A 13,442-nucleotide genomic window follows, 5' to 3' on the forward strand; every position below is an offset into this window, starting at 1 on the left:
TGAAAATTTGAAAATTTCACATTTCAACTTTCTTCACATAGAAGAATATATTCTTTTTTATTCTTACATAAATATTTCTACAAATATCTGATGGTATTTTGGTACAGTATATGTCTATACCTATATACATACCTGATTATATATAGGTATATATATATATATATATATATATTATATTATATATATTGTATATGTATAGGAATATCTATTTAGAAATGCTTAGAACATATTCCCCTATGTGAAGAACAATGTGAAATATTTACTGTAAATATATAGTTAAAACCTTTATTAAATCTGAATAATGTATAAATATGATTTTACATATTTTCATCTACTTAACTGCAAATGGCTCCAATATATATATATATATATATATATATATATATATATATATATATATATATATATATATATATATATTTCATATATATATATATTCATATATATATATGTGCACATATGTATTTATGTGTTTATATGTGTATACTTGTCTGTAAATACATATAAACATATATAAATACATAAATACAAATCTACACACAAATAGACAAATATATTATGATGAGTGGCAATAACCACAAAAAAGCTTTCCTGGGATTGGTCTGAATCACTGTACTAACCCTAGCTAAGCGTAAAATCTGTGTAATGCGGCGATGCTATGGCGTAAAGGGAAGTCTGCTTTAAAAAGCAGGCTAAAAGTAAAAAGGTGAGTCATTGTGAACCTCATTTGCATGTCTTACCCATAATCCCTTTCTGCATTGGAAACAGTGTAATCGGAGAGTTTCTGTGGGAAAAGCAAGTCTTCTGACTTGTCTAGATTTGTAAATGGTTTACACAATGAGTTATTTTCTCTACATTTTGTATTTAGTGGAGGATTTTAAACTCACTTTTCGCCTCCCCATAATTTTAATTGTTGTTGTATTTCCCCCAGAAATGAACTTTTCCAAGCAGTGATTCAACCTACTCCCAGCTGATGTGCGCAATAACCACGAAACAGCTGTCCTGGGATTGGTCTGAATCACTGTACTAACCCTAGCTAAGCGTAAAAGCTGTGTAATGCGATGATGCTATGGCGTAAAGGGAAGTCTGCCTTAAAAAGCAGGCTAAAAGTAAAAAGGTGAGTCATTGTGAACCTCATTTGATTTGCATGTCTTACCCAGAATCCCTTGCTGCATTGGAAACAGTGTAATCGGAGAGTTTCTGTGGGGAAAAGCAAGTCTTCTGACTTGTGTAGATTTGTGAATGGTTTACACAATGAGTTATTTTCTCTACATTATATATATATATATATACACAACTCAAGACATGTATATGTATGTATCTATATGTTAAAGCCCATTGCCTGCCTTTTTTTTTCTAACACCCGAGATCTCAAATCTGAGCCCTTAAAACTTTAGTGTGAAATATTTTTTTTTTAAGCTGCTTAAAATTGCATGCTCTTTCTGAATCATGAACATTTAATTTTGACTAGACTCTTCCTTTAATATATAATATAAACTATCTGCCGAACAACAGTGTAATAAATGTTATAAAAGTATCACGTGATTGTATTCATACATTATTCATAAAATCAAACTCCTTGATTAGCTTAAACTCTAAAAATTATAAAAGTTAATCAACACAACATAAAATTAAAATTCAACCTTTCATACAAAAAAAAGCCCTTTATATGACTAAAGCTGTATATGGTTAGACAGAACAGCGCAGTGTCAACTTCATTTCTACATATTATGTGTTACAGGGCTTGAATAAATAAAATTTAAGTTTTATTTAAAACAAATTAAAAACACTATAATGGGCCTCACAATAAGAAGCATGTTAAAAGGGCTTTTATAATTGTATATAAGTCACCATATCCCCAAGTTATAATTAATTTTTCCTATAAAATTACCTTGTAACCACCAGTAGCCCGATCACTAAATATCAGCCTGACATTAGGCTATTTGACAGATCTTGTAATTATTTAATTTCATAATCATTATCTATGAGCAATTGCTAATTCTAACAATTACTTTAATGAAGATCCTATTATTGCAGAATAATATACACAGGAAATGCCACATTGATGTTTCTTATACAGTTGATCAATTGATGACTTATAAACTAGATCAACATTGTAATATAGTTTAATAGCAAAATATTTGTTAATTACATACAACAAGTTACATTACTCTATTAGGGATGGAAAAATGTCAAAATGTTGACCTTCAAGTGTTTCCATTGAGTGAATGTTAAAATTTAAATGTCACATTTGAATATTAATTTCAATCTAATTACATTGAAGTCTATGAGAATCAACATCTTAATAATCAAACATACCAATGTTACCTTTTTTTGCATCAAAAAATTCAGCATTGGTTTACAATGAACAAATGTCATCAACATTCATTATTTTAACAAACACACATTCTCACATACCTTCATTTCATATATTAATCCATTAATCACATTCAAGTATTGTGGTTTGTTTCTTTAATAATAGAATTCAAGTTTACAAGAAACTATAAAGGGGAAGGGAAATTACGGCTGAATTTTGTTTAGTATTAAATGAAACAATCACTTATTTTTTTACTGAGCTTTATAAACAGTGACTAGTTCATTTAAATCCAAGAAACCATATATACAAAAACCTATTTTTTTTATGAACCTCAGCAAAAGTGACAATTTAATAAGAAAAACACAAAGCAGAGGAATGTCTGTTTCACATTTCAACAAATATTCTTCTTGACATTTTTCTATGATTCAAATTTTTATAGAACAAATGTACATATATTTTTTTAATTGAACAAATGTTATATTTCTCTATATCAGATATGATATTTAATTTAAAAAATAAAAACATAAAAACAGCACTTCAAATGTAAATTCTCATTGACATTCATTGACGTCTACGAAAATTAACTTGCAAATGCTATAAATGTTATTTGAAATATGTTTTGTTTAAATAAAATGTTACATTTAATGTAGAGAAAAATAACATTTGTCTTAAACAAATAATGTCAGAGTGCTCATAAAACATTAAAAAGGAACAGAAATAGCATTAGAATTTCCCAGACTGTCATAGAAAACACATATCATAAACTTCTCATTGTTTTTAAAAGTATACAATTATGTTAAAGGGACACTGAACACAGATTTTTTTCTTTTGTGATTCATATAGAGCATGCAATTTTTAGCAACTTTCTAATTTACTTCTATTATCAATTTTTCTTTGTTCTCTTGCTATCTTTATTTGAAAAAGACGGCATCTAAGCTAAGGAGCCAGTCAATTTTTGGTTCAGACACTGGACAGCACCTGTTTATTGGTGGGTGAATTAATCCCCCAATCTGTAAGAAAAACCTTGGTTGTTTACCAAAAATGGGCCGGCATCTAAACTTCCATTCTTGCTTTTCAAATAAAGATACCAAGAGAAAGAAGAAAATTTGATAAAAGGAGTAAATTAGAAAGTTGCTTAAAATGGCATGCTCTATCTGAATCACGAAAGAAAAAGTTTGGGTTCAGTGTCCCTTTAATTTTTTTCTTTTCATTATCTAACTCTCTCTCTCTGTCTCTCTCTCTCTCTCTCTCTCTCTCTCTCTCTTTGTCTCCCTCTTATATATATATATATATATATATATATATATATATATATATATATATATATATATATACACCATATATGTATAAATTATTCACTTACAGTATATTAAATTATTATCAGCATCAGGGGTTAAATGCATTCATAGTTGTTTACTTTAACTAGTGATAGCTGATAGAATCTCACCATTACATAAAATTTTGAAACCTTAGGTCAGTTGTTTTGTATTATAGGATACTGTATTGAGATAGTGAGTCGATGTGTATTGTGGTTCAAATTTATTTTAAGTTTTGTTCTGAACAAAAACCCAGACAAAAAACATTTATATATCTCTATTTTACCTGTAAATATACATTTAAAAATTCATATGAAAACATATTAACTGTACTGCTGAAACACTTAAATTTTTATCTTTTTTTAATCCTCCCTTAAATGGACTTGAAACTCAAAATTTTAAACACGTTTCAAATGTACTTTATTATCTTGGTATCCTTTGTGGAAGGAACAATAATGCACTACTGAAGACTAACTGAACCCACCTGGTGAGTTAATAACAAGGGGAATTTATGTGCAGCCACCAATTAACAGCTAGCTCCCAGTAGTGCATTTAACAAACCAAATTAGATAATAGAAGTAAAGTGAAATGTTGTTTAAAATTGAATTTATTATGTAAATAATTAAATTAAAAAAAATGGGTTTCATGTCCCTTTAAGTGTTAAAATTGCTTAGTTTTATACTTGTTTAAATAACTTGACATAAGTGTTGATAATGAGTCTGGAGATATACAAGACAATATATTAAGCATATGTTTAGAACACAGAATGCACATCTGACTTGTGCTGCTATTTTTAATTGGCTATCAACATGTTTTTAAATTTATTGGGTGATTCATATGCACAAAATGACAGTTCCAGAAGGAGCCACATTCTGTCATACAATAATTGTCCACAGACAAGGTTTCATGCCCCTATTATAAGGAAAGCTTATTGCTTCCAGATTGGTAAATCCCTATTGTCCCAATTATACAAATCTGCATAGACATGACATTTACTATAATCCATCTGATATCACTTTCTACAATTAAGATAACATTTTTGTTTCTGTTGTTTGGTTTTGATTCATTGGAAAAAAATGTCAGCATTCAAATGATTTGTGCTGAATATTAAGTTGACACAATGTACAATCTTACAAAAAGAAACATTCACACATTTTTAAATAATAGTAACATTTTACTAAATAAATATAATATCACACAGTTAAACATCTTTAAATAGAATGTTAATGGAAAAATGAAGAAAAAAAAGGACCAGAAATACTGTACAGTAGATTTGCACTATCAATGAATGCATGCTAAAAAGACAATACAATAGCAATTAGTCTGAACTTCAAATGAACAGTAGATATTTTTAAAAACATTTTTCAACGTTATGTCTATATCTACTCCCCCTGTATCATGTGACAACCATCAGCCAATCACAAATGCACATAAGTATATTCTGTGAATTCTTGCACATGCTCAGTAGGAGCTGGTGACCCAAGAAGTGTAAATATAAAAAGACTGAGCACATTTTGTTAATGGAAGTTAATTGGAGAGCTGTTTAAAATTGCATGTTCTATATGAATCATGAAAGTTTAATTTTGACTTGAGTGTCCCTTTAAATAGAAGATTTAGCCCTATTTTCATCTTTCCCCTCTTACTTTTTTAATATTATTGTTTTACATTTATATTTTTTCTTCTCTATAATGTTGGCTATGGTCTATATCATATGAATCATCATTAAAAGTCTTCATAAACTGTACAACCCACTGCTACTCTCAGTTTATGTTCTTGCATTTTTCTATTTTTTCAAAATTAAAGGGATAATAAAGTAAAAAAAAAAAAAAGTGCATGGGTGCGTTTCAATGTGAAATAGAAGCATTTTTGCAATATACTTCCACTAGCAAAAATGTTTCTGGTAAAATGTATTATAATTTTTCTGTGGCTAACGCACATATCCTGTGAGGGCCTGTGCACCAGTTTTCATGCTCAGAGAGTTTAAGATGCTGTGTATTGCTTCTGTGAAGGCATAATTTGTGTCATACAAGCTACTGCTGACTTGCTGAGAAGGTGTGCTGTTTGAATACTAGTGCACAGTCCCTCACAGGATATGTACGTATTTAAAATTAAATGCACCCATACACATTTAAATTTTGACATTTCTATCCCTTTAAATAGTTAAAAAATATCAGATAAAGAATATTAAAAAAGAACTGTTCTGAATTGATATAGTATTGAATTTAATTGACAAAGATATCTAACTAACAAAAATAATATAAATAAAATAAATGAAAAACTACCACTTTACCCCCTGCATACATGGTCTGATAGCCAGATGAGCTGCCTATAATTTGCACAAGCAGAAGTATGCAGCAGCACTGCATTGGGATTGGAAAATAAACAGTTTATTTATTTCCTTTTCATATAGATTTGTATAGGCAAGCAAGATCTGAAAGAGGGATGCAAGAGTTAATTAAAATGAACTGCATTAGATGCATTTTTTGCGATGTTACTTTTTTTCCATTAATGGTTATCACTGCTAAACTCATATCTTTTGATGTACTAGCAATCCAGTTGCTGATATTTTATATAGATAGATAGATAGATAGATAGATAGATAGATAGATAGATAGATAGATAGATAGAAGCTATATAGATTAGACATGGGATACCAACAATCCCTGGAGATGGTAGATAGAGATAGATGGTAGATAGATGATAGATAGATGATAGATAGATAATAGATAGATGATAGATAGATAGATAGATAGATAGATAGATAGATAGATAGAAGCTATATAGATTAGACATGGGATACCAACAATCCCTGGAGATGGTAGATAGAGATAGATAGATGGTAGATAGGTAGATAGATAGATAGATAGATAAATGATAGATAGATAGATAGATAGATAGATAGATGCTATATAGATTAGACATGGGATACCAACAATCCCTGGAGATGGTCGATAGAGATAGATAGATGGTAGATAGGTAGATAGATAGATGATAGATAGATGATAGATAGATAGATAAAAATATAGATTATAGATAGATAGATAGATAGATAGATAGATAGATAGATGGTAGATAGGTAGATGGTAGATAGGTAGATAGATAGATGAAAGATAGATGATAGATAATAGATAGATATATAGATAGATAGATAGATAGATAGATAGATAGATAGATAGATAGATAGATAGATAGAAAGATAGATAGATAGATAGATAGATAGATAGATAGATAGATAGATAGATAGATAGATAGATAAAAATATAGATGATAGATAGCTAGATAGATAGATAGATGATAGATAGATTGCAAAAATTTAAAGGAAAATGTGAAATATTTAGACTGCTCATTTTGTTATAGTTTTGCAGCCAAGATTATTCAGTTTGTGAGTCTACTATTAATACCTGGGAGAGAGCACTAAGGATTGAATGGCTTTGCTATTTTCTATAATGGACCTGAAATTTCTGAGCATTTATCAAAATTGTTTAAAGGCAAGAACATAACATTTTAAGCACATTTAGTAATATTCTGTCTAATCATCTGGGATTTTTTGTCTGTTTAAATTATTAGTGAAGTGTAACGTATTTGGCTTTGGTTTCCAGTTTTAGAAATATTGTCTAATTTTATCCTCCTTCTACACAGAACAGCTGGCATTCTGAATGAGATGAATTCTCAAGCTTCTATTTGCCCCACCTCTTCCACTTTGGCAATTTCTTAAACTGGGAATTGCTAATTTGGGTAGCATCTCAAATCATAATAAGCGCCAAAATAAATACTTGTATTCTTAAAGGGACACTCAATCAAAATTAAACTTTCATTATTCAGATAGAGCAGTCATTTTAAACAACTTTCCAATTTACTTCCATTAACTAAATGTGCACAGTCTTTTTATATTTAAACTTTTTGAGTCACCAGCTCCTACTGAGCATGTGCAAGAATAAGTGTGTATGCATTTGTGAATGGCAGCTGGCTGTCACATGGTACTGTATGCATTTGTGATTGGCTGATGGCTGTCACATGGTACGATAAAACAACAATTACGCTTTGTATTTTGTACTTATATGAATTTCTTTGTGGGTTTTTTTTCACATCCAGTGTACTTTAATTACAATTTACCCTGTGCACATTTAATACAATTTATTTCTGCATAATTTACATACAAATTTTACGTTTTTGATCAAATACGATTTGTGGTGAGTAAATTTCTTTTAATTTTTGATGAACATTTACAATACAATTTTCCTGAGTATTTATGTGTGAATGGTTCAATTATTCATTTAGTATGATTTCTAAATTTCGATTTTTACTGTGCACTTTTGTAATGTATCTATCTCCTCCCTATATGAAAATGCAGTATATGCCCCTTAGCGAGACACCCTGTTTTTAGGGTAAAATGTGGCTTTCGATAATTTCTTAAATAATCTCGCCAACCCAGAGACCTATAGATCTTCGGCCCCCTAGATTTTATTTACTTTATGCTGCTCTTATTTTTTTGTTTTGATTGATACTGGGATTCACAAGACACACACATTCTACACAATAATTGTAGAATTATTTAATTTAAATTATATAAATTGTGTAGTAAGCCCCCTTAGATTATCATAAAGTATGAAAATAAGATTTTAATTTAGAGTATCTTAATCTAGTGTTAAACACAACCAATCATATGTTCAGCCAGCTTGGTGCTTTGCTGTCAAATCTTGAACAAAAATAATTTCCTTGGTGATTTAATAGATTATGTTATGTATTTTATCATCAACAAATCATTGGATAGTTCATTTTCTGAATTTCTTGTTTTTGGGCTTGATCACTTGTAGACTTATGTATTTGCAAAGAAAATACTACAATAAGTACTTTATTAACCTTTTATGCTTCCAGCTGAAAAGGGAGAGTAAATTTATAATTTAACATTCATTATTTTACTAAACTATGATAACTTTCCAATTTAATTCCATTATTATATTTGATTTTTTATCTTTGTATCCAATTGTAGAAGAGTAAATCTAGCTAGGATCTAAGGAAACTGAATGTAATTTTAGCATGGGTGCTTGCAACTTTGTATAAGATTGCTATAAACATTGTTGCAAACGCTGCTGCCCTGAGAGCTGAAGACAATTTCACGCTCCTTAGGTGACCTAGGATTACTCTTTAACAAAGGATACAAACAGAACTAAGAAAAAATGATAATAAAATAAACTTGAAAGTTGTTTGTAATATATTGCTCTATCCATTCCATGTAAGTTTACGTTTGACTTTATTGTCCCTTTAAGTTATGAACACATTTTTAAAAAATGTCCTTTCATTAACCACTAATACATTAATCAGGGTACAAAGAATTAATTAGGGCAAAAAATAATGTGAACTGAAAATAATTGTATCATGGAAATACAAGAGTCAAATGAAAAACAAGCAACCAAATTAAATTTATATCAGTGGTGGACAACTGTATCAACATATCTCTAAGGTTTGCATATGCATCACCCTCATTTACAAAGTAGAATATAAAATAAATGTGCCTTGTTGGGCTTAATTTCTCAATAAATCTATTTAATTAAGTGTAGCTTATTACAATTTATTTGACAAAACACAAGAGAATTAAACGTATGTATTGATTAATGTCTTGATATAACGCATGCCAAGTTGTTAGCATATTGGTGAGGAAGTCATGGAAAACATTTCTTGATTTACAGCAATCTCACAAATAATATTTTCATTTTTTTACTGATTTGTTTACAATTATATTAGACTATATAATTGTTAATGGTACCAATTACTATCAAATTATTTAATTAAAATGTGATTATTATTTTTTTAAAGTTTGTTACAAGTATGTTTATTAATATCAAGCAGCAAATTAATAAACTAGCAACATGCTTTAAAATATTAATATATTATATAAAAATTCAACAATTTTATATTCACATCTCTTAAAAGACAGGTTTTATAAATTTGATCTCTTCTGCAAGTCTTTTGAAAACCAACTTTTATACACTTTAATGTATATTTCTGTAATCTTTATATTTAATTCTACAGTGTATATTTATTTGTGCATTATTATTTTAATTATTAATTATAATTATTTTCAAAATGACATTTTTATTATTTAACTTATTTCATAGTTATAATTAATATATTGTAAAAAAATTAAAATATATTGGTCTATTGAAACATAAATTGTTATGAAAAATATTATGTTTTGTAACCTAAAATATATATATCCATAGTGAGTATTTGAATACTGCAAGATATATTTCTTCTCTCATTTTTATCCTGTCTAAAACTGCCTTTAATGGCATCTTTGAAAGCCAGGGGTCATTCAGAAATCTGATTACTTTGTAGTTGTCAATCAAATAAATTGGAAACTAGCATCAATTTTTAAAAAAAAATTGAGCATAGGAATAAAGAATGAATTACAAATACATTGTTCTTATTGTTTTGGTCACAAAGGGGTAATTCATTAAACAGATCAGTAGCAATAAACAGCTATAATCAGAAATGCAATAGCAACCTTATAACCTTAAAGCACAAACTTCAATCACTGTAGACCTATACAATTAATATATTTAAGAGGGGCATTGCTAGTATCTTAATGGATCTGGGAATTAATAGCAGTGATAAATCTTTCCTCTACCGTAAACACAGATGGAAATACAGTTTATTTAGATATACACCCACCATTTACACATGCAGAACTACAAACATTTTGAGCTAGATTACAAGTGGAGCGCTATTTTAATATATGCCCTTAAAGGGGCAAATTTGCCATCACTCTAAAGGTGGGAAATGATTTTTTGTAGGCACGAAAGTTTTCAGAAGTTCAAATTAAACTATTCAGTATTTGGGGGAAATTTATCAAGCATTCAACACTGTATTCTCAATATTATCCGCATCTAAATTCACTTCCAAATTTATCAAACCATAATCGGATTTAAAAAATGATATATTTCTAAATCCGGGAATATGTCCGCAGCTCGAACGCCGAGATATGTTCGAAGATCCATACAATTATTTTTATACTGTAAACGATGTAATATACGCTTATTATTCAATTTATCATCCTGTCAACCATTCTATCCGGGCATCATATTTCGTCACGTATGAGCTTTTCTACATGCATATTCTGTTGTCGCAAAATATATCTTCAAGCACCATTTACAACACATATATTAATCAGTTATGGAAATTATTATTTCAATGTTTTATATTATTTATATGCATAGAATGGTACGAAGAATAGATGATCAAGCTGTTCAACAGATCGCTATGCTTCAAAGAAGGCGCAGAAGGATTCCAAGGTTTTTTCGTCCCAGATCAGGACTTGAGGCACTTTCTGACATTGACATCATAAGGCGTTTCAGATTGAGTAGAGAATCAATTGAAAGGCTATACAATCAAATATCTGGTCAACTGGAACCCATTACTTCTCGGACACATGCTCTGCCCAGAATGTTGAAGCTGTTGGCTGTTTTAAATTTTCTAGCAACTGGTTCCTTTCAATCTGTTACTAGTATAGTTGTTGGCATGAGCCAACCTTCTTTTTCACACCACCTAACTACAGTGATTGATGCTCTTTTGTCTGTTTTCAAATGTTATGTCTTTTTACCAAATACCTCTGAAGAATGGCATTCTGTAAAGCTTAATTTTTTTAGACTTGCTGGAATCCCAAATATGTTAGGTGCAATTGATTGTACTCATGTCAGAGTAAGGCCACCACATCTAAAAGAAGAAATGTATCGCAACAGGAAGTTTTTTCATTCTTTGAACATCCAGATGGTTTGTGATGCTGGTTTGAAAATTATGAGTGTCCATTCAGGATTTCCAGGATCATGTTTGATTCATATATTCTCAAACAGTCTGCCCTGTATAATAAATTTGAGGAAGGCCAAATGCCAGAAGGATGGCTACTAGGTATGATTATGAAAATGAAAAAGAAACCCATCTACTGTGCGTTATTAAATCATAATATTTTTTAATGGTTAGAAGCGTATAAAATTACCGGATTTTAAAATGCAGTAGATTCCCTGCTTTTCTTTGTTTATATGTTCTATTTGCTGCAGCACCACGGTCACTGGATTTTGAGTGCCATACCTGCTTGTATTTATCTATATACATATATATAAGATGCTGGAACAAGTGCACTCTCACAGACTGTCACAAATGCCAGGGTGCTAGAATATAGGTAATATTACAGGATACAAAAGACAGCACTCTCTGGTCTTGAATGTAGCAGTGGTTTTTGTTTGCAGTGACATTTCGGGGAAAGCTTCCCCTTCCTCAGACCCTAGGGTCTGAGGAAGGGGAAGCTTTCCCCGAAATGTCACTGCAAACAAAAACCACTGCTACATTCAAGACCAGAGAGTGCTGTCTTTTGTATCTTGTGTGTATATATATATATATATATATATATATACTGTATATGTATTGTATATATATATATATATATAGACAAAAGTAGAAGCATAGAGACAAGACCTGGTGTTGATCCCTGTAGTCCCACGCCACAAAAGCCAGCACACGAGATTTAAGCAACACACCTTCCTTTAATACAAAGCATAACGTTTCAGCTCCCACTGGAGCCTTGTTCACATGCAATAATTCATCACGATAGATCAGGCATCTCACATGCAATAATTCATCACGATAGATCAGGCATGTGCATTCGAGTGGTTGTTACATTGGTGAGTGCTGATCTTTCTTGTAAATATATATATATATATATATATATTTCAATAAATTTAAATATATATATATACAATTAAAAAAATAGAAATGTTTTTTTAAATATATTAATTATATATTAAGACATTGCAATTTGTATAACTCTTTATTTTTCAAAAGGAGATGCAGGATATTCCTGTCAGAACTGGCTACTTACTCCTGTAAATATTCCACGAACAAGATCAGAAATGCGGTACAATGAGGCCCACAAAACCACTCATAGTGTGATTGAAAGGACATTTGGAATGCTCAAAAACCGTTTTCGTTGTTTAGATGAATCCGGAGGCACCCTTCAATACGTTCCTGAGAAAGTGGCTGTTATGGTGTTGGTCTGTTGCATGTTGCATAACATCACTTTACGACAATCACACATAGAGGAACTAGAAAAAATAATACATGAGGAAGATGGTGTGGAATCTGTTTCTCAAGATGTAGTCGAAGGGGGTACACATGCACGTAACCAATTGATAGAAAGTCATTTCGTTGGTGAATAAAATCAAAATTAAATTTTATTTATGTATTGATGCAATAATTTTTGTTAAGAATATTTGTAAACAATCTCTTCTTATATACACAGGTTAACTTGAAAACATTTCAGATGAAGTTCAAGCATGAAAATCACGAATTCGAAAATGAAAAAAGTTCTACACATTTTTTTTCCAAATTTGGATTATGAGAGTGATGTGTAATCTAAAAATAAATATGTTCAGATTAGATCCTGTTATAAATTTAAAAAGTTTATTTGCCTATATTGTTTTTTCTTCTATTTATATCGAGCAAATTTCTTGTCAGTTGATTGATTGCTGTGTCAGCCAACAGGTATGTTCAATTTTGCTCTTGGAGAATCCTGACTCTTTTTGTGCTGCTGGTTTGTAGCAGTAGCACTAGCTAGTACTTTATTTTTTTTAGTTTAGGATGCTCTTTTGCTGCTATGAAGAAATTTCCCATACAAAATAATTGGTTCATAAATATCTTTTAAGTTTGTCAAGATTATGCAACAGTAAATGACTTGATGCCATTGAATGATTTGTTCAAAACACTTTTGTTTTGTCTGGGGATATGTCTAGTGTTTAACATAAAAAAATATAATCTTT

At 30.1% G+C, this 13,442-nt stretch overlaps 1 protein-coding gene across 1 annotated transcript in view; it reads left to right on the forward strand.

The window, feature by feature from the left end:
- The window catches only part of LOC128641718 (putative nuclease HARBI1), a 37,737-nt gene extending 24,895 nt beyond the window's left edge, over positions 1-12,842 (forward strand). Inside the window, exons 2-3 of the mRNA XM_053694244.1 lie at positions 10,851-11,416; positions 12,469-12,842. Coding sequence (XP_053550219.1) covers positions 10,851-11,416; positions 12,469-12,842 — 940 coding nt within the window. The remainder of the gene's footprint in view (positions 1-10,850; positions 11,417-12,468) is intronic.
- The last annotated feature ends 600 nt before the right edge of the window (positions 12,843-13,442 follow it).

The sequence above is a fragment of the Bombina bombina genome, chromosome 11 (assembly GCF_027579735.1).
Source record: "Bombina bombina isolate aBomBom1 chromosome 11, aBomBom1.pri, whole genome shotgun sequence".
NCBI classification, from domain to species: Eukaryota; Metazoa; Chordata; class Amphibia; order Anura; family Bombinatoridae; genus Bombina; species Bombina bombina.